The sequence below is a fragment of the Pongo abelii genome, chromosome 2 (genome assembly GCF_028885655.2).
Source record: "Pongo abelii isolate AG06213 chromosome 2, NHGRI_mPonAbe1-v2.0_pri, whole genome shotgun sequence".
Classification (NCBI taxonomy): domain Eukaryota; kingdom Metazoa; phylum Chordata; class Mammalia; order Primates; family Hominidae; genus Pongo; species Pongo abelii.
In genome coordinates this window covers 141,000,301-141,023,256 of record NC_085928.1, presented here as the reverse complement: position 1 = coordinate 141,023,256, position 22,956 = coordinate 141,000,301, and the positions used below count along the sequence as shown (strand labels likewise).

At 41.1% G+C, this 22,956-nt stretch overlaps 1 protein-coding gene and 1 pseudogene across 1 annotated transcript in view; one reads left to right on the top strand and one right to left on the bottom strand.

Annotated features, from left to right (window-relative positions):
* Nucleotides 1-9,233, top strand: part of CPNE4 (copine 4) — a 767,841-nt gene extending 758,608 nt beyond the window's left edge. The window contains exons 23-24 of the mRNA XM_024245287.3: nt 1,143-1,379; nt 8,624-9,233. Coding sequence (XP_024101055.1) covers nt 1,143-1,379; nt 8,624-8,758 — 372 coding nt within the window. The 3' untranslated portion in view covers nt 8,759-9,233. The remainder of the gene's footprint in view (nt 1-1,142; nt 1,380-8,623) is intronic.
* A 7,561-nt stretch (nt 9,234-16,794) lies between these two features.
* LOC100437252 (bcl-2-like protein 12) lies at nt 16,795-17,488 on the bottom strand (annotated as a pseudogene).
* Nucleotides 17,489-22,956: the final 5,468 nt, after the last annotated feature.

Below are 22,956 nucleotides of genomic sequence, written 5' to 3'. Positions count from 1 at the left end.
TTCCAGATGGAAAGGGGCCAGGCAGGCTGCAGGCCAGAAGTCAGGACTTAAAGCAGGAAGCCATGGGAGCACTGCAACCTTCTGCAAGTGTGCCTGGAGAAGAGCTGCCACCTTTGTGGCACATGGCCTTCAGAGGGAGAGACTGCAACCCTGACCCTCTTATAGCAGGACTTTAGACTAGTGCCATCCAGTGGAAATATAACACGAGTTATGTATACAATTTTAAATTCTTCAGTAACTGTATTTTAAAAAGTAAAAAGAAACAGAGAAATCCATTTTAATTATATATTTTATTTAACCCAACATAACCAATATATTGTTATTTTAGCATGTACTCCATATAAAAAAATTATTAATGAAATAATTTGCATTCTATTTTGTGTAATAAGTCTTCAAAATCCACATGTATTTTATACTTACAGCATGTCAATTTGGATGCTAAGTTATCATAAATACTTGATCTTTGTTTAGATTTTATAGTTACAGCTTAATTATAATAACTAACTCACTGACAGTTACAAACAAAGAAAAAGTAGATTAATCTACTGAAGTTGTTCCAAACATACTTAAAATGTTTCTAATAACTGAATTGGTTATCCAATTTTAATGTTAAATTTAAATTCATTACAATTAAATAAAATATAAAATTCAGTTCATCACTTGCTCTAGCCACATTTCAAGGGCTGAGTAGTCTCATGGGGTTTGTCATCATCGTATTGGATGTCATAGCTTTAGATTTTTAAATATCTTCAAGTAAAGAAGATCATATAAATTATTGGGTCCCACCTCTCATTTGAGAAGTGAAGAAGCTCAGACACAGAGGAGTTAAGGGATCGTCCCAGGGTCTCACAGAATGAGGCTTTGAAACCTGTCCTCCTAACTCTTGGCCTGCTGCTCTTCCTTTGTAACTGTCAGTGAAGTAGTTATTATAATTAAGCTATAATTGCCATGCCTACCTTTAAGCTCCATTCGTCAGAACCCTAAGCCTTTAGGACTATCAGCACAGACACTCAAAAAATGTCTGTCATCACTGTTGCTTTGGTCAATGTGCAGTGAGGCCACCTGGGTGTCTAACTGGTATTTTATTGTCCTTGTCTCCCTCACCTCTTCACCCCCCGTCATCACGCGGCATCTGATTGCAGCAATACTTCATCCTGCTGATCCTGACAGATGGTGTCATCACAGACATGGCCGACACCCGGGAGGCCATTGTCCATGCCTCCCACCTCCCCATGTCAGTCATCATCGTGGGAGTAGGGAACGCTGACTTCAGTGACATGCAGATGCTGGATGGTGATGATGGGATTCTGAGGTCACCCAAGGGGGAGCCTGTTCTTCGAGACATCGTCCAGTTCGTGCCCTTCAGGAACTTCAAACACGTATGCATATACACATTGGGGCACTGTCCACGGAAGAGCAGAACCAAAGCATGCTCACCTCCCACATTTGTCCACCAATGTTTATGGTGATCCACCATTCTTGAAGCAACACCAGCTATGCTCTACATACCCTTGCTGTGGGAGATGACCTGGCCTAGCTATCCCTTCCTGGGCCATGTCATCTCCCACAACAAGGATATATAGAGCATGACTCTTTGGAGAAAAAAATTATAAATGGAGTTACAGATCAGGAGCCATGCTAACTATTCTAGGCAAAATTTCACTGGTGCTTTACCTATAATTCATATAATTTAGGATCTCTAGTGCATCTAGGACTGCCTACAGATGGGCAACTTGTTCCCTGCCCAAAGGTGCCTGCCCAAAGTACCAAGGAGAAACTGAAATGCAGCCTATGTTTTGCTTGTCAAGCTATGTGGCCTGGCAGAAGTCTGTGTTTGCCTTGGCAAAGTATATTTCCAAAATGATAGAAACCTAAATCCGTTATAAAAAATATAGTAAGCAGCATCAAAAATTTATTTAACTCCTTCAAAACAAGATGATAAAGTTAGTTCAAAAGAGTATATAAGGCTGGGCACAGTGGCTCACCCCTGTAATCCCAGCACTTTGGGAGGCCAAGGTGGGTGGATCGCCTGAGGTCAGGAGTTTGAGACCAGCCTGGCCAACATGGTAAAATTCCATCTCTACTAAAAATACAAAAATTAGCTGGGCGTGGTGGCGGGCACCTGTAATCCCAGCTATTCGGGAGGCTGAGGCAGGAGAATCACTTGAACCGGGGAGGTGGAGGTTGCAGTGAGCTGAGATCACACCACTGCACTCCAGCCTGGGTGACGAGAGTGGGACTTGGTCTCAAAAAAAGTAAATAAATAAGACAGTTAATGTCAGTGGGAAAAAATGCTGAAAAAGTTTGCTAAGGTAGATTGAAAACTGATTAATGACCAAGAGGGTAAAAAAAAAAAAAATTGAATTGCCCTCTCTATGGGCCAGAAATTGCATGCTATCAGTTTTCTATAAATTAATACCTAACTGTACAGTCTTGGGCTCTTACCAGTAAGAAATAGTAAGTCAGTCAAGCAGCATTGCATTCCCCAAGGGCCTTGAGGCAGAACCATTAGACAATGCTCTAGTATGACATAGAAAAAATGCTCAGTAACAATTTTTCCACCTTCCCAGGTTATGATACATTGTGTACATGGAGGAAGGAACATTGTTTAAATTTCCACAAACCCTTGCATCTATTGAGCTATAATCACCCAGAAGGACATCTTGAATTCATAAAAGGCTCCCTTGGGGCTAATGGTAGTCCTGAAGACCCCTCTAGAGTATCCTAGCTGTGTCTAGGCACCTGTGGGGGTAACTTGGGTATTCCTGGAGAGCCTTTGTGTTTTTTGTTTTGTGCTTCTTGTGAAAGCCACCCAAGAGGCAGAGCATATGCCCAGCCCCTGCTTTCCACTGAGACCTTGCCCTCTGCACTGCTGCAGATGCCAACAATACCATCCCCAGGGCTGGTGACTAAACTTGAGCTGCCCTGGCAACAGGGAATCTTCAGAACCTTCAGTACCCTGAAGCTTATCTGTGGTCTCCTTGGAAAAGAAGAGAATCCTCTCCTTTCCATGCTACGGAGTCCCCTCTGTCACCTGAGTCATTAATGCAGTGAGATGTGTCTCCACATCTCAAAGACCCCTGCTGGAAAGTATCTTCATTAACTTCCACTGCAGTCCCACCCTGCATAGGGCTCAAATCAGTTATTTGGGTCAGGCAGGATGCCATCCCCTCCACTTCAACCTTATTTGGTAAAGCCTTTCTCCTCCAGTCAAAAACTCATTCAAATGAATCCCTGACATTCTTCATACTGAGTTTATCAGATATATCCAGACACATCTGACTCCCAATTTGGGTTCACACTGGAATCTCACTTATACTGTGTAAGGAAATTGCAGATGAGAGGTGGAAAGCTAAAGGGATCATCAAAACAATGATCCATCCATCCTCCCACCCCCATACGTACTTGACTGTAATCCTGGTACCAGTCCTAGTGTGAGAGCCTTTAGCATATGCTCGTCAGAAATTGCTGTTTGTTGTGCCACCTTCTTTGGACAGGCTTTAAAATGAGAATTCAGATAGATCACCAGCTCAGCAGCCTCAGCTGAACCCTATATTTCATGACCTGCCCAGACTTCATAGTCTGCAGGTCTATGAAGTAACTGCACCTTGGAAGTAACTGCACCTTCCAAGGCTCCTTGGATGATGAGGTATTGTTCATAACTGTACTGCCACACAATTACTACTCTTCTTTTAAGGAGGGCTGCAGTGTAATTAAAATCACTGAAGGAGAAGAAAATCAATCCCTGGCTACAGAGTTGAGTACAGAGAGAGTTTCTAAGTAACAGCAACAGCAGTCAATCTTCCCACAAGCTCCCAGGGCTGTGCATGTGGATGAGGGTTAATTGTGTTGTTATATGCCATCCTCAAGTTTCCCTAGGAAGAGATTTTCAAATAAAGGTACTCATTAATGAAAGAGATGCACTAAGCCCTCAAGTTGTCTGTCTATGGACAGCAAGGAGTAGAGTCAAAAAGAAGTAGTATTCTTTACAGACGGATGAGCTAGAGCAGGCTAAATTTGCTGCAATTATGTTCATTAATGAAGCTAGTTTCTCCCTAGGTGTCTAAGATGGAGGAAAGGGTGTTCTTCCTGATTTTAATGCTGTATTCTTTTTAGACAGACAAAATAGATAGACACATCACTGAATATCTGTGATAACTTTGCATAGTGCAGCAAGATCAAAGAGTTCACTCTAGGAGATTCATTAACTTTCCCAAATCACCCTCTCTCCCCTCTCCATCCCCCACCTCCCCACCTCCCCACATACACTTGTGTGCTGACACAATGTCACTGAGCTATGAAAGGTTCTAACCTCTACCCTCAAGTCTCCTCCTCTTCCCCAAAACACTTACAGAATGCTTGTTCTGTGCAAGGCACATGCTAGTCACTAGGACCACAATGAAATGATAGAACCATGGATCCAGGCCTCAAGACATTTACTGGAGAATTGCATGACTGGGAGGAAGGTATCAGCAGAAAAATCACATGCTAAGCAACCTGTGGGTGGTTGAGAAGAATTAAAATGTTGTTACAGGACCTCAAAGCAGAGAGAAGTAGCCATGGGAAAAGGCTTACAGCTCAAGTGTTTGAGGAAAGAAGAGCCTTGGAGAGCAGGGAATTTTGGGGACATTGTCAACAAGAGGAATGCTCGGGGCAGAGCAAGGAAGTAGGGTGCTGCTCACAGTCTCTGTGCTACACAGATTCTCTGGCTGCTCTGTGAATGACCAAGGAAGAACAGCAGGTGCATACTCACCCATCTTATCTTCATGGATTTCAAATTAGATTTTGAAAGCCATTTCATTACCCAAACTAATCTACTTTGAATTCAATAAACCATAAATAAAAGGGAAGGTAGCAGCTTAAATCATTTTATGTAAGCCATTAACCCATGAATTGCCTCTCTTTTTCTGCTCTGCATGATAACTCAGAGCTTTAGAGTTTACAGGGCACAAGTTATGTTATGGTCTTTTTTCCTGCTCATATAACAGAATATCATAGACTGAATAAAGAACAGAAGTTTATTTGGCTCATGGTTTTGGAGTCTGGGAAGTCCAAGAGCATAGCACCAGCACCTACAAGGGTCATCTCATGGCAGAAGTATGGAAGGCACAAGCAAACATGTAAGACACAAGGAGAAGGAAAGCACAAGGGGCAGACTCTCTTTTATAACAACCCACACTCATGATAACTAACCTGCTCCCATGATACTGACCTCTTATGAGGCCCCACTTCCCAACCCTGTTGCATTGATAATTAAGTTTCCAGCACATTAATTTAGGAGACACACTCAAACTATCATATGCTTTAAGCCATGTGACTCTGGGCAAGTTATTTAATCTCTCCATGCCACAGACTTTCATCTATAAAATGAGGTAAATGATACATGCATTGCAAAGATAAGGTGTTGTCTATATAAAGCTTAAGATAGTGCCTGGTCCATGTAGGTGGTTAGTAAATAAAGCTTTTATTACTGTTATTACCAACTTCATTCATATTCTTGACCCTTTCCCACCCAATACATGTCCCCAAAGCCTTATTTTCTTGCCAGCAAGATATGCAAGGGGATGGGGGATGCTTTGGGAACAATGCTGTCCAATATGGTAGCCACTAACCACATGTAGCTACTTACATTTAAGTTCATTAAAAGAAAATAAAATTTCAAACTCAGTTCCTCAGTCAGACTTGCCTTATTTCAAGGACTCAACAGTTGCATGAGACTAAGAACTCCCATACTGGACAGCACAGATGTAGAATATTACCATCATCAGAGGAAGATATATTTGACAGCCTGGTTTAGGAATATTTTTTGCTGCAAGCAACAGTAAATCCTTCTTACAGGGATTACGTAAATGGTTTTTAACCAAGGGTAACATTATGCCCCAGGAAACATTTTGGAATATCTGACATTTTTTTATGGTAACAAATATGGGGCTTCTATTCATATCTAGTGGGTAGAGGCCAAGGATGCTGCTAAACTTCCTGCAATGCACTGGGCAGTCCCCCACACAAAGAATTATTCAGCCCCAAATGTCAATAGTGTCAAGATTGAGAAACCCTGGATTATACAAATAGAACATATTTTTCTCATGTAGCTAGAAGTTAGGGGCTCATTGCTGCTGGAGTCAGTGATTCAACAGTGTCAGAGCCAGCACATTGTGATTCCCTTTGCTTTTCCTACATAATGATAAAATGGTTGCTATAGCTCCAGTAATCACATTCTATTTCAAGATAGATAGAAAGGAAGAGGAAAGGGACATAGGGCCAACTGTGTCTAGAGCATATTGGCTGAAGTCCCAAACTAAGTCCTGGACTATTACAATGGCAAAGGGATTAAACCAAAATGATCATCAGAAATGTACAAGTCTTCAAGGCCAGGTGCGGTGGCTCACGCCTGTAATTTCAGGACTTTGAGAGGCTGAGGTGGGCGGATCACCTGAGGTCAGGAGTTCGAGACCAGCCTGGCCAATATGGTGAAACCCCATGTCTACTAAAAATATACAATTATCTGGGCATGGTGGTGGGCGCCTGTAATCTCAGCTACTCTGGAGGCTGAAGCGGGAGAATTGCTCGAACCCGGGAAGCAGAGGTTACAGTGAGCTGAGATCACACTACTGCACTCCAGCCTGGGTGACAGAGTGAGACTCCATCTCGAAAAAAAAAAAAAAAGAAAAGAAAAAATGTACAAGTCTTCCAGAACACTAGCACCGTGACCTCCACACACTTTTACAGAGTTCCGAAATACTACTTCTGCTAATATTTCATATTTAATACTTTTACTACTCCTGTACTTAAAAAAACACACACACCTTTAAAAATAGCACATTTTGGTGATTTTTAACTATCTGAAAATTTTTTTGCATGTGTAGCCCTGAGTCCAGAATCTGTTAAACTCTTGTATTGTTAAAGACTTTTCACAAGGAAAAAGTCTTTTAACTTTTAACCAGGAGAGAAAAGCTTTCCAAAAAACCTCCCCCAGGAAATTTTCACTTATATCTCAAAGGATGGAATTGGGTCATATTGTTATCCCTAGATGTAAAGGAAGCTGGAAAATCAAGGATTTGACTTTCTAACCTTTGTATGAGAAACAGCCAGGCAGAAAAGGGTATAAATGACTTTTGTATCTGCCCCAGTATACACATGGACCATGGTCTAACACACAACCCTGAGCAGTTATTTATAAAATAAAGGGACATCTGTAGATCACAAATGTCCATCATGCTATGACATCTTCAAAATGTGAAAGATCACTTTAGAAAAACTCTTTACAGTGTTTTCAGATTGCTTAAAAGATACATGTCTCTTATTTTGAGACTCTGTGAGATAGAGTGAATTATTTTTCTTTTCTCTTTTGCCTCTAAGAACAGTGGGGCTTAGTAAAGTTAAATGGCCAAGTGGCAAGCCACATAGAAAAGAAAGAACTGAAAACCAGGTCACATGGTATTCAGTCCAGCCCTCTTTCTTTTGGAATCTCAAACACTTGTTAAGTCTGCCTCAAGTTTTCAATCTCTTCAATAATAGCTAATAATGAGGCTCAGGCCATTGAAGTTGCTTGCCCAGGGGTTGTATAGTTAGTACTAAATGCCAGAGCCAGGAGTAAAGCCCAGCTCTACATGACTCCAGAGTCCATGTATGATATCAGCTTCAACCTTTCTCTGCTACAGAATCATCACCATAAATCACATGGTCCTCCTGTGCCCCTGCCCCAAAATCATGCAGTAGATCCATAAGGCTGATAGAATAAAGGCTAAATGAATTAGTGTGGTATTCAAGACTCTCCATCACCTGGTCTCAAGCCAATTTTCCAACCAAATGCCCAACCAATCCTCCAACTACCCCTAAACCCCCTCATCCCCCACCTGCCATACACACTTCCTTCAGCTCCATCAGGTAACTCACTATCCCTATGATGGTCAAATGCCATTCCCCTACCCCTTCTCTATGTATTAAAATATGCTCAGCTTAAAAGCCACCTCCTTTTAGAAGCCTCCAAGATAAGTTAGTCTCTATGTTTTTTATGCCCTGGCCTCACTGTTTGTGATTCTCTGGAGAAGGGCTTCTCAAATTTTAATATGCATATGAATCACTAGAGCATCAAGTTAAAAGGCAGACTGTGATTCAGTAGCTCTGAGCTGGGTCTGAGAGTCTACATTGCTAATAAGCTCGCATATGATGTGACACTGCTGCTCTACAGCATGTATCATATTCTACCTCATAGCGGGGTTAATATTGGCCATGCCTAGCTCCCCTCATGTGATTACAGCCTTCCTGAGGCAAGAACCATAGACCCTTAAACCCTAGTGTGGCACCTGGAACATAAATAAGTGTCTAAAATTGAGTGAAAATTAGAAATAAAACTGCAGAACAATTCATTCTCCCACCCAACTTTTACTCGTCTTCAGATGTAAACAGTTTTATAGTTTGAGACAGGCATAAAAATATATAATAATGAAATTAAAAGTCCATTTTCCAACAATCTGACAACTGTCGCTTGAAGTAGACCCTTGACAAATAACGAATGAATGAAAGTGAATGAAACTTAGCTGCCCAGAGCAGGACTCAAATCTTTTAGGTCTGATTCCTTTGACCAGAAGCCAATGTCATGATGATTTCTTCTTCCCTGCAGGCATCTCCAGCTGCCCTGGCAAAGAGCGTGTTGGCTGAAGTCCCAAACCAAGTTGTGGACTATTACAATGGCAAAGGAATTAAACCAAAATGTTCATCAGAAATGTATGAATCTTCCAGAACACTAGCACCATGAACTCCCCACACAGTTTTACAGAGTTCTGAAATACTACTCCTGCTAATATTTCATATTTAATACTTCTACTACTCCTGTACTTTAAAAAAACAACATATACACATTTAAAAATAGCACGTTTTGGTGATTTTTAACTATCTGACAATTTTTTTTGCATGTGTAGCCCTGAGGCCTGGATCTGTTAAACCCTTGTATTGTTAACTTTTTACAAAGAAATACTGATAATAATAACTTACTATTTACATTACAGCATGTCGCCTTGAAATAAAATGGTATCTGTATCCGTTTTTTTATACAGGTTTGTTGAAATTTTGCTAAATTTCTTATCTTTACACTCTAAAGCATTTTGGAACATTTATTGAACGTTGATAGACAAAATATACTTGGTTTTATCTGCTGTAGGATGAGAGACTTTTTAAAATGGCAGATGCATGGACTGTATTTTGCATGTTTAAAATAAAAAGAGAAAAACCCACGTGGTTTTTGCAGTTGTTATCTCTAATTCCTCCCTTCTGAGAATGGTCTCTCTACTAAAGAAGAGGTTTATTCACTTCTTCTTTCTGAGGCGAGTCTTTTTGAGGTAAGTCTGGGTCATCTAGCCCAGCACCTCTCATACTTTTTACTGTGTACACAAATCACCTGAGAGTCTTATTAAAATTCAGATTGTGATACATAGGCCTGTGTGGGACCCAAGATTCTGCATCTTTAACAAGGTCCCAGGTGATGCTAATGCAGTCCCTGGACTATACCAAGAGGAGTGAGGATCTAGACTTTAGGGTGTCATGATGGAGACCATCAAAAACAGTGTGGCTTCTAGTCTGCTTGAGAATGACACCTCTTCCTGACAGTAGCATAAAAGTCCTGCCTGTCTCCAGAGGTGACAGTAGAAAGTAATGAGACTGACTCCAGAAGCTGCACACCTCAAATCAGTCTCGCTGCTTTATACTCACATCTCTTCCTTAGATAAGACTAGAAAGTGCTCCTCCTGGCCAGTCCCTGCCCTCTTAAAAGTGGCATCACACACCACTGCATGGATGCTGTCAATCCCTAGAAGTGACCCCAAAGAGTCTTCACTGGAACCACAACAAGAGAAACTTACACATGGCAAATAGCTATGCAGTACAGCTCCCGATATCTGGTCCACTAAGTTGACCTTTGAGCTTAGTGTGGGAATTTCTTGCCTCCTTTCTATCACTTCTGAGAGCAAATTCTATAAGCAGAAATGCCTGGAATTATTGTTTGGGGTGGAGGAGTTTTGTTTCAATATAAGCTGGCCAGTCGGGAACCAAAGGGACGAATGTTTAACTTGTATAATCTTGCAGAGAAACAGGCAAGTGTTTTTGCAAGCATAAAAGGCACAAAATAGAGTTTATTTTTGGTCAGAGAGATGAAGAAGTAAATCACAAGGCAAAATTTGTTGTTTGTTTAAAGGGGGGAGCAGTATTAGCAAGCAAATAAAATGCCTTGTATGATTTCCACAGTTACAATTATAGAACCTAATCTTGCAAATACATGTCAACCAAATGCACATTTTGGGTATGATGGTAAAATTGTATGACTGAAAAAATCATAAATATTTAAGCTATATTGTTTTATTAATAAATTGGGTACTTACAGAATTCTTCTAAGAGTTGTGGTCTTGTTTCTCTTTTCAAGGCAATTTCCTAACAATAATTTATTTCATGTAGGCAATGTGGCCTCAGATTAGAAGTAGCTCTTTCATGGTCCAATGGAAACATGGATCACTGCTTCTAATAAACAAGAAATTAAAATATTTAGGTGCAATATTACAGAAATATCTGGTGATTATATCTAACCCCAAACCAAGACATGAACTTACATGTCTATGTACCTGGAACACAGTAAACATTCAATAGACATTTCATAAATACAGAGATGACTAATAAAATAAGTAAATGAATGAATAGGCTTGTTAATAGGCCTTATGATCAATCTTTAATCCACTGTAGATTTCACAGGTAGGTTAAGTGTTTGTGTCTATCAATTAAATGATGCACCCTGTCATTCACAAAGATCTGTTAGGATCTCTACACTCATGTCAGGATTTCTGGAGTCTGTGAGATGGGGCAGAGAGGACAGAGTGAAGTTGGCCTGGCAGAACCTTAAGGCAGTTTACTTTCATTTTCAGTCAGACTCAAGTTCATTTCAAAAGAACAATAAAAATAATATCTATGAATTATTGAAGTGTGTCTTAGTCAGGTCAAGTTGCTATAACAGAACACCATAAACTGGGTAGCTTAAACAACAGAAATTTACTTCTCACAGTTCTGAAGTCTGGAAAGTCAAAGATCAAAGTACAAGTCAATTTGGCTCCTGGTGAGGGCTCACCTCTGGCTTGCAGACAGCCGTCTTCTTACTATGTCCTATCATGATAGAGAGAGCAAGCTAGCTTTCTGGTCTCTTCTTATAAGGGCACTAATCTTGTCACAAGGATCCCACCCTCATGACTTCATCTAAGCCTAATTATCTCCAAAAGTCCCCACCTCTTCAAACCATCACATTGAGGGGTAGGGCTTCATATATGAATTTTGGAGGAACACTAATATTCAGTTCATAACAAAAGGTTACTGTGTGCCAGGCACTGTTCTAAGTGCTTGTAATGTACTATCTCATTTAATCCTCCCAACATCCTCGTGAGATCGGTAGTATGAATAGCCTTACTTTGCAGATGAGGAAACTGAGACACAGAGAGATTAGGTAGCTTGCCAGGACTGCACAGCTATGGAAGCTCAGAGCCAGGATTTAAATATGGATACCCTGGCTCCTAAACCCAAACTCATTGTATAATCCCCATTTCAGCTATCCTTCTTGCACTATACTCATTCACTTGCCATATCAAGCAGCAGATTATTAGGAAATTTGAGAGAAATTAGCCTTAAAATATCCTTTGCTCCCAAATTCAGAAAGATCTGTCTCATCTGATGATCTCAGATTGTTGTTTTGGGCACTTGGTGTCTCGTGATGTACAACATCCCCCCTTGAAAGCAACAGAAAATTCTCAAGCCACAACCAGGTCTCCCCAACTTTTTGCCATCAAGGCGACCATTTAGGTCGGACATTACAAATACAGATGCTTCCAAGAACTGCGCAAGCCATAGGAATAACTAAGAAAAAACAGATTTTAACAGAGGGACACAAAGAGTAAAGTAAGAACAATGGAGGGAAACTGGAATGCGTGTGTCCAGAAGAAGGCAGCTGCTACCCAGGTCCAGGGGCCATGCAAGAATGTGGACCCAATGCAGCCAGCCCATCCAGTTTTTCAAGAAAACTGAAAAACATAGTATTTCACATAAAACCTACTGATCTATAAATATTGAAAGCTCATTTAAAATTCAGTAACTGTTTAAAAAAACGACAACAGCTGGCTGGGTGCGGTGGTTCACACCTGTAATCCCAGCACTTCGGGAGGCCGAGGCAGGCGGATCACCTGAGGTTAGGAGGTTGAGACCAGCCTGGCCAACACGGTGAAACTCCATCTCTACTAAAATACAAAAGTTAGCCGGGTGTGGTGGTACATGCCTGTAATCCCAGCTCCCCAGGGGGCTGAGGCAGGAGAACTGCTTGAACCTGAGGCAGAGGTTGCAGTGAGCCGAGATCGCACTACTGCACTCCAGCCTGGGTGACAGGGCAAGACTCGGTCTTAAAAAAAAAAAAAAAAAAATTGCAAGAACCAATCTGTGCAAGTCAAGTGAAAACTACCTCTGGGCTTATGTTTGCTCTGTGTGCAAATTTGGAACCACTGAGTCATATCTGTGTAGGGCCTGCTCTCCACTGGGTCTCAATAGATAATATACACACTTTAAAATTCTTGAAGACCCTAAAGACGCTTTATTTCTGTGCCTTATATTTACTAATATTTGCTATATTAGGAATTGAAACTGGAAATGGAATATATTTATTAATTTATTTAAATAGCAATAATAGACCCATTACATGATAACATAAATAACATACTTTCATAACAAACTATATTTTCAAAACCAAAAAATAGTCAGTGAGAAGTGCAGCATTGTTTTATAATTTTTCAAATCTTTAGTGTCTTGTTTAATAAAAGATTGCCAGATTCTTATATCTGCTTCTGTATTCAACGTGTTGTGAAATGATGTTTTGGTTGAAGTACAATGTTGAAAACCTGGCCTCACGTGGATATGTAGTTGGAAAGAGGAGAGCCATTTTTAGCTTTTTCAGATAATAATCCTTCTTTTTACCACATCCAAACTCAACAAGTGGTAGTTTTTTAAAGGTTAGTTGCAATGTAGAATATGAAATCATATCAATAAAATTGTCCTAGCATTTTCAATGGTTCTTTTACCCATGCACTATTTTGTAGCATCATGTACTGGTCATTCAGAAAATATTGATCCACTCAGCTATTTAGATGTTCCAAATGCTTGCACAGTTTATTTTATAATATCGAAAAGCCCTGCATTTTCTATTGCTGTATAATATCACTGCTGATTTCATCAGACAGTCTTTAAGTATGGAGAATTTGTCAAATTATGGTGGTAGGTTCAGGCTTTCCAAAACTCTGATCTTTGTTAGGAAGCTCAAATGTTATCATTGCCAACAAATACTGTCAGTTGTTTTTCTTGAAGTGACAGGCTCATTTCAATCATTTTTAAGAAAATATCTCCCAAGTCTGAATAGCTCTGGCTTATCTGTCAGTCATTTTACAAGGAAAAATGATGTTCTGTGAGGAAAAAAAGCAGCTAGATCAGCTCCAAACACAATGGCATGTATGCGTTTCTTTGAGGCAACCATTTTAGGTTAAAATGCAGCAAAAGCACTTTCTGGTGCTTTGCAATTTGTCTCCCAGAATTTGAAAAAGACATGAACTCACGGGTCAAGATTTAATAAAAATAATAATTTTCCTACTGCACCAGGAACAGTGTTAAGTAAAACTGTATGTTTTTTCTGCAAGTGTGTGATGGTGAAAAATACAGGGAACACTAGTACCGTGTGGTGCCACTTCCTTGATGTGCGCTAAAGCTCCAACAGTTTTACCCACCATCACTTTTGCACCACTGATGCCAGTGTCAATATAGAGAAAAAGGTGAAAAACATTTTAATGTTATTATGAAAATAGTTTTTACCTCAGAGACCCCCTGAAAGAGTCTCAGGGACCTCACTCTGAGAACTGCTTTTTATAGCCTACTTGCCAAAGTTGTATTTGTTTGCTATTTCTGCATAACACATCTACAAACTTAGTGTGTAAAACAACACACATTGATAACCTCACTGTTTCTATAGGTCAGAAATCCAAGAAGACGCAGGTGCATCCTCTGCTTAAAGTCTCATAAGGCTGAAATCAAGGTGTCAGTAGGGCTGTGTTCCTTACTAGATGCTCTGGAAAGAATCTGCTTCCAAGCTCACTTGGGTTGTTGGTTGCAGCTGCAGAACTGAAGTCCCTGTTTTCTTGCTGGCTATCAGCTGGGCAAGAAAGTAGAGGGGAGGGCTGTGTCAGGGATGGTGGGGTGGGGGCAGACACAATCTTTACTCTGAAGGGCTTCTCACATTCCCTCTCACGCTCTCCACGTGGCCCCCTCCAGCACTGGTGTGTCCTTCTCAAACATTGAATCTAACTTCTTTTTCTGCTGTATTCACTGACTCCAGCCAAATAAAGTTTTCTGCTTTTAAGGGTTTATGATTAGATTGGCCCACCCAGACAATCTAAGATACTAAGCTCTGTAACCATAATTATATCGTTCAAGTCGTAAATTCATAAACAGAACATGTTTATGGGTTCCAGGGACTAGGGCTTGGACTTATTTGGGGGGCCATTCTGCCTACCACAAAAGAAATGCAAAATATTACTAGATGATTCTTAGAGTAAATGTGTGTTGTTCAAGAATCTTAAAAAGGCTTCCCATGGTAATAGAAGAAAAATATAGACCAAGTCAAGGAGTGGTGTTAAAAATACCTGCTGATTCTAGACCTTGCCTGGGAGAGCTTATTCTAAATCTGCTTGAATACCTCCCTTTTTTTAGTCTACCCCACTTGATAAGCACCAACCTTGCACTAGGCTTGGGGGTGAGAACTAGGGGGATGGGAGTTAAAGTGAGAGAGGCAGAGATAAAAATATTTGGTCCCTGCTCCTGGAGGAGCTCACAGCCTAGAGCTGCCCTCTGACTCTAGGACTTTGGGATCCCATTAGACATATTATATATGCCTTAACAGTTAAGACATTTACTATTTGTGGACTTGCTCATGAAGATGTTCTCAAACACTGAAAGTAGAGTAGTGGTGTAGGAAGAGAGGTAAGGACACAGGTGAGAAGAACAATCAAGCCAGTCAACCATTTTTATCATCATCCCCTGCCTTGCCCTCCACATGAAATAGACAATCAAATCCCTCCTTAAAAAGCTTCTACTCTCTAATTCTGTCTTGACTCAGTGCGTTCCTCTTGAGCATGGTATGTGAAAATACCTGGTGTTTTCAAGCCAAAACAACATGAATTCAAATCCAATCTCTGCTATTTAAGAGTGGGATGGTATCTCTGAGCCTCAACTGCCCCATCTGTAGAATAGGGAGAATGATTCCTACTTTGACAAATTGCTGCGATTTCAGATAATGTATGCAAGCACCTTAGAACAATGTCTGGAGGTTGTATTCCCTGAAAAGCAAACTCTAAGATCAAGATTAGAATGCAGATAGACTATTAAGGGAGTATTATCAGGATCACGAACTGCAGAAGGAAAGAAAAGGAAGTGGCACTCTGATCCCCTAAGAAGCTTTGAAGGGGGCAGCCCTTTGAAGTGATCCCAAGCTGGGGAAAAGGGGCCTGGCCTTTATACCCCATCATAGATAAGCCAGCAGCTACCTCAAAAGAAAGGTTGGTTTTGGTCAAAGCATCTCTTTTCAACTAAGGAAATTTCAGAAAAGTTGAGCCTCTGGGTCTCAGCAACTGGAAGAATAAATTCTCAAGCCTGAATGGGGAGATCTGGGTTGCAAAGCACAACATCTGTGACACCTGGCATTTGCCACACTACTCAGTATATTGTGATATTTGCTATTATTACTGCCATCATTTTTTATTATTAATTTTTAAAATTTTTATTTTTTGAGACACAGTTCCACTCTTGTTGCCCAGGCTGGAGTTCAGTGGCGCAATCTCGGCTCACTACAACCTCTGCCTCCCGGGTTCAAGCAATTCTCTTGCCTCAGCCTCCCTAGCTGGGATTACAGGCATGCCCGGCTAATTTTGTATCTTTAGTAGAGATTGGGTGTCACCATGGTCAGGCTAGTCTCAAACTCCTGACCTCAAGAGATCCACCCACCTCAGCCTCCCAAAGTGCTGGGATTACAGGCATAAGCCACCACACCCGGTTTTTATTATTATATTATTTTGTTGAGACGCAGTCTCACTCTGTCGCCCAGGCTGGAGTGCAGTGGCGTCATCTCAGCTAATTGCAATCTCTGCCTCCCAGGTTCAAGCGATTCTCATGCCTCAATCACCTGAGTAGCTGGGATTACAGGCACCTGCCACCGCACCCGGCTAATTTATGTATTTTTTTTTAGTAGAGACGGGGTTTCACCACGTTGGCCAAGCTGGTCTCAAACTCCTGACCTCAGGTGATCCACCTGCCTCGGCCTCCCAAAGTGCTGGGATTACAGGTGTAAGCCACCGCACCCGACCCCAGCTAATTATTTTCAATTTTTGTAGAGATGGGGTCTTACTATGTTGTCCAGGCTGATCTTGAACTCCTGGCCTCAAATAATTCTCCTGCCTCGGCCTCCAAAAGTGCTGGGATTACAGGCATGAGCCACCTCGTCCGGCCTCTCCCTGAGTAACCTCAGTCACTGGTTTCACGCTCACAGCATCAGCGTACCCAGTCGTTGACGCCAGGCATAGCGTCCGCACTCATGGCTGCAGTCCTGGCATAAAGCAAGGGCTCAACACAGAACGAACGCAGAGGAGCTGGGAGAATACCTGAGGTCTGAGAGGAACCTAAGAAGTCCCCGCCCCTCCTCTATCACATGACAGTCGGGTAAAGTGAGGCCCGGAGAGAGAGGCTTCAGCGGCTCACCCAGCCCCCGTGGGCCTGGATCCAGGGCGTGAAGCTGTGCACGTGCTCCACGCTGAGTCCGGCCAGGGTGTCCCCCAGCCCGGCCACGCGCCGGGTCAGCTCCATGGCCAGGTCCAGGGGCTCCGGGGAAGGAAGCGGGGGCCCGGGGCATGCTCAGCTTGGGCGAGAGCCGTCCTCCCGGCTACAGAACAGCTCCACCAGGCGGACGAAAGAGCCGGAGGACAGGCCGACTAGCTTGCTGCGCAGGGCGGGGTCCCAGGCCAGCAGGGCTAGGCGGAGATTTCAGTTGCTCTTGGACCAGCTGTTCCAGCCGCTGGGCCACCAAGACATAGAAGTCTGGAGTAGCTGGGCCAGGCTCTGAACCATAGCAGGGGAGGATGGACAGAGAGCAAGGCTGAGGGGACTCAGAGGGGGCTGCTCCTCGCCCCAGGGAGCAAGGAAGACATCTTCGAAGGCGGCTCAGGAAGTCTGTTGGCTCTTCTTGGGCAGGGCTTCTAGATGGAGTTGGAACAGGAGACCCGGCAGTCTCACCACGCCTGAGGAAGGCAGCTAGGACCCTCAGCGTGTCTTCCCGGAACCCCAGCTCTTCAGAGCCTGCCATGGAGGCATCTGGTCCGGGGCTCCACTGCTGCCTCCTCCACTCAACTTGCCATCTCCTCCACTCAACTCCTACTGTCATCATTTTTACACTTCTTTGTATAGCCACTGCTCCTGACTTATTCTAACCTTATCCCCTCTTGTCTAGAATGTAAAAGATTTTCCTAACTGGTTTCTGTAATCCGTATTACCTTCATCCAATCTGCTCTCCATACTGCTGCCACAGTGGTAGTTATGAAATAAATCTGAGCATATCATTGCCCTGCCTAAAATACTTTAATGGCTCTCCACCAACTTCAGAATGAAATCCTAATTTTTGAATATGACCTTGAACATAACATGTATCTGACTTTCATCATGATCCTTGCACACTTTTCTGCCCACTTTTAGCCACCCCACCCCACCCTACACCGCTAACAAACTCTTCACATTGGTTTGTTGTTTCCCCCATCCCACCCCTTCACCCAGTTAATGTCTGCTTATCTTGGGAGACTCAGCTCACATGTCAACTCCTCTCAGAAGCCCTCCTAGGCCTGGCGCGGTGGCTCATGCCTGTAATCCCAGCACTTCGGGAGGCCAAGGTGGGCAGAGTACCTGAGGTCAGGAGTTCGAAACCAACCTGGCCAACATGGTGAAACCCCGTTTCTACTAAAAATACAAAAATTAGCCAGGCATGGTAGTGCAGACCTGTAATCCTAGCTACTCGGGAGGCTGAGGTGGGAGAATCGCTTGAACCTGGGAGGCAGAGGTTGCAGTGAGCCAAAATCATGCCACTGCACTCCAGGCTGGGTGACAGAGCGAGACTCCGTCTCGGAAAAAAAAAGAAAGAAAAGAAAAAAGCCCTCCTAAACCTCTCTTCCCTACCCTAGATTAAACTAAGTATTTATCTTGTGGGTTCCCTTTTCACCTGTGCATACCTCTGTCAGAACTTTTCTCCCCACCTAGTACCTTAGTTTCTCCCAGAGAACACAGCCCTGTCTTACCTTTAAACTGATACCCTATTTAGTGCCCAATACATGATTAGAGCATGCAGAAATAAATCTGTAAGAGAAGTCATCCTTCTGGTGGGAGGGGAACCACTTACAATAGACCCTCAATGCAGTTTTTTAAGAAATATAGCTGGCCCAGCACTTTGGGAGGCTGAAGAGATCGAGGCCATCCTGGCAACATGGTGAAACCCCGTCTCTACTAAAAATACAAAAATTAGCTGGACGTGGTGGTGGGCACCTGTAGTCCCAGCTAGTTGGGAGGCTGAGGCAGGAGAATCACCTGAACCTGGGAGGTGGAGGTTGCAGTGAGCTGAGAGATCACGCCACTGCACTCCAGCCTGGCAATAGAGTGAGACTCCATCTCAAAAAAAAAAAAAAAGAAAAAGAAAGAAAGAAATATAGCTGGTAAGCACAAATCAAATTCTGGTGCATTAACTGTTATTACACCAAAATTCTCAGTTTAGCACCAAGATTTTGAGGCAAACATTATTAAGTACAACAAACTTATAATACAAGAGAATGTGACCAGTTTCCCAAGGTTTATGTAATGCAGTTATGTAATTCAGATGTCCCCCAAGTTTCTCCAGCCTTCCAACAAAATATCCTGACAGGAATGTTATCACCCTATTGGCGTATTTTGTTGGAGCTAGATAGAGGTGGTGGCTCACAACATTTTGAATGTACTAAATGTCACTAAATTTTCCACTTTAAAATGACTAATTTTATGTTATATAGGTTATGTTATGTGAATTTCACGTCAACCTAAATAACACACAATAAAATATTCTAATACCCCAGTTTATTAGATTAGCATGCCACCCAGTCACTCACCTGGGTCCCCTCCCAACCCATCCTCACCTCTCACTTTGGATGTGGCTCCAGGTTCCTCTGCTAATTATCTCCTGCCTTTGTATCACATTAACAGATTTCTAGGTGGCTGCATTTTTCTTTAAATCATACCCCACACCCACCACCCCTGATACCACCATGGACACATTTTCCTTGCTTAATCCTCCAAAGTGCAACCAAGAACAGAAAGTAGTGTTTAACAAAGTTTTCCTGAAAATTTGTAGTGAACAAAGGAAATTATTATGCAAAAGAGATAAACGTAAAACTGAATCCTGTGTTTGCTGTAAGAAGTCATGGGCTATAAAATATATTGTTAATTTAATAACTCAGGAGAAAAGAATAATCTCATTAAACATTTACAAAGGTTTCATTTTAAAAATTTCATAGTTGCCAATAATAAGACAAATGTATCCCTGCAATTCCATTATCCTTTCTTCTTCAGTGTCAAAATGCATCTAAGCCTTCTTCATATTGTTAATTTAAAGGTTCTTCTGCCATTTGCAGTTATACAGAGCATCACAAAGAAATGTTGGTATTCATAACTGTGTGTGGGATCCTGACCTTTTTGGGTCTTTAGTATGTATAATGTAATAATCAAGCTTACTCAGAAACACTGAAGTTTTGTAGGCATTTCTTATTTTATTAAATGTACAGTGTTTTCTAATTTTAAAACCCCAGTGTAAATTCATAAAGGTGCATCAGGCTGCCATTCCATTCCTGTTTGTGATTCCTGAGAATATAGCAGGATTCTAAAACTCCAGCCTTGTTGATGGAACAAAAAATGCTTTTTCCTAAAAAGTAAATATGGCTTCAAGCTCTGAAATAATTTCTTTAGTGTTGCCCAGGAATTTATGAGGGAAAAAATAGATTCAAAAATATAATGGTATCTTATACTATACAGTGTTCTTTTAGGTATATAGAACATACATGCATAGATATATAATATATAATATATATTATATATATTATATATATAATATATATAATAAATATATATTATATATATAATATATATATTATATATATAAAATATAATATATATTATATATATAAAATATATAATATATATTATATATATAAAATATATAATATATATTATATATATATATAAAATATATATATATCATCCTTCCCTTTTACAAAATTTGAAAGCACGCCTGAGTTTGGCAGGGCTTACTCTAAGGTAGGCAGACACCACTTCCCCATTAATGTTCCCATCCTGATAGCCAGAGTAGTTTCTAAGACAAGAATTTCTTTTACTGGTGATGAACAGTTTTGGTATATTTCAAGAGGAAGATTTTTTCTTCACTCTTGCATATCAAATCATTTTTCCAAGTAATGTAAAAATGCTAAAAAGGACTTGCCTGCATTCATTAATAACCCAGAGGTAATCCTTGGCAATGCTGGGATCCACTGGGATTGCAATCCCTGCATCATGGAAAGCAATCAGAGCCCCAAATGTCAAACCCAGGTGGAATGCAGTGTGGGATATTAAAAATATCTACACCCACAGGAACTGAATTAGACTGAGAAAATAATTTCATAATCTAAACTAATTCATTTAGAATTTAATATTAAGCAAATGAATTGAAAGTGACTAAAAATATCATTAAATTATAGCCACAGCTCAGAAATTACCATCCTATTCTGTCTATGTTTTGTTTTTAGTATCTTTAGGATCAAAATGAGCTTACCTGAGCTGGCCCACATGAACTGCCTCACCTGTGGGATTTAGTCTTTATTTTTTTCCTGCAGATCTCAGCCTATCCTAGAAAGTACATTTGTCTATTCTAGCAAGAATGGATAACAAGCTGATCTGATCCTCCAAAAGAAGGCAGAATCATTATGACTATGACCAAGAGTTTTGGTGCCAGGCAGAAACAGTTTCCCCAGAGAATGTGTAAATTTAGTTAACCTCTCTGACCTTCAGGTTTCTTTTTTTTTTTTTTTTTTTTTTTTAGTTGGATGAACAGTTTATTTTTTTCTTTTCTTTTTTTTTTTAATTGGCAATTATTTTTTATTAGCAATTAAAAAATAAAAATACAAATATTATACCCAATAATGATTTAAGGGGCAGCTAATGTGATAGAATGTTCCAGGATATTTTCTTTTTTTTTTTTTCATGTTAGATATTTATTTATTTTTTATTTATGTGTAAAGTGAAGACAATGTTATCTACCTCTTAAGAGTTCTTGTGAGTACTTAAGAAGATAATATCTTTAAAGTGTTATATCAATGTATGGCACATCGTAAAGTGTCTATAAGTCACTATTTATAGTGTAATGGGCAAGTTGTACAGCCTAGAAGGCAAAAGCTTGGCAATACATAAATAAATAAAGCAAGATGAAAAAATGCGAAAACCTATAGCATTTCATGGCTCTCAATATAGTGACTAGCTCATTGATAAATGTTTGACCTGAGCCAGGCCAAATAATTCAAACCCAGGACTTTTGGGCTTGGATTATTTTGCTGGAGCTCTTAGGAGAATAGAACTCCTTTGGGGTTACTACACTATGAGAATAGGAATCCGCGTGTGCAGGAGGCCATCCTGCCGCCTCATGGAAATGAGGCCAAAACAGAAGAGAGCAGAACATAAGAGATAAAACTGAAAAAAGAATAAGATAGCATCCTGATGGCCTCAGTTGGGCTCTGGATCCAGCATTGCCTAAAGTGAGATCTACCATTGAAATTTTCAGCCACAAACGCCTATGAATTTTCTTTTCATTTAATTCAGTTGAAGCTGGACTTTTGTTGCTTGCAATTAAAGGTTTCTGACTAATATAGCTTGGCTTTTGGCAGAGAGAAATATAGTGGGGCAGAGGTAGACAGAGGCAGTGCTGCACGGCCATTCCTCCTCTACCCCACCAGCCACCAAGGGAACTCATTCCCATGACCTCCTTTCTGGTCCTTGAACCCTTATGGCAAAAAGAAGTATCTAAATTAATATGATGATATTGCTAATCTAATATTTTATTCTAAGTATTCTGCCCCGAACCTTGGAGAACAGGTTCATCTTTGATTTCCCCATGGGACTAAGCACATAGCTAGCAGATAGCATGTAGACAGCAGATGCACATAGGATTTGGAACACAGAAGGTGCCTGGATATTTGTTGAAGAAGGCAAAAATATTGCCCAATCACCAACCTCTACTTCACTTTCTTACATGAGATGGAAAAGAGACAGAGGCGATTCAATTTGCTGTAGCCTAGATCAAATCATTTGAGTTGCTACCGCAGAGAAAAGGCATAAGGACAGACCATTATAGTGTCCTCCTCTCTCCATCTCTGGGAAACCCACTGTATGCCTTCCCATTATTTCCTATTGACCACTCCTTACTATTTCCCTGGTGTGCATTATATGATGGCTCCTTACATATTTTATTTCAGGATTTGGAATAAGATGATTCACACTTATATGCATAATACAATGGGGTGAGTTAAAAAAAAATCTCATATTCCTGGAAGCAGGAAGGACACAGTGATTATGGTGTTTTCTAAATTTGCTGGAAGTTTGATGGAAGGAACTGAGGGTTTAAGGGAGAATGGCTTCTTGTCCCCCATGCTGGCTTCATTTTCTTCCTCAGAAGACCCCTGTGCTTTAAAGTCCAAGAAAGTATCCATTGCAACCAGCACCTTTTTTCTGCTTGAGACTTCCCATGTGCCCATTGTTGGGACATTCCCCTGTGCTCACGGGAGAAAGTGTCCAGTTTAGATG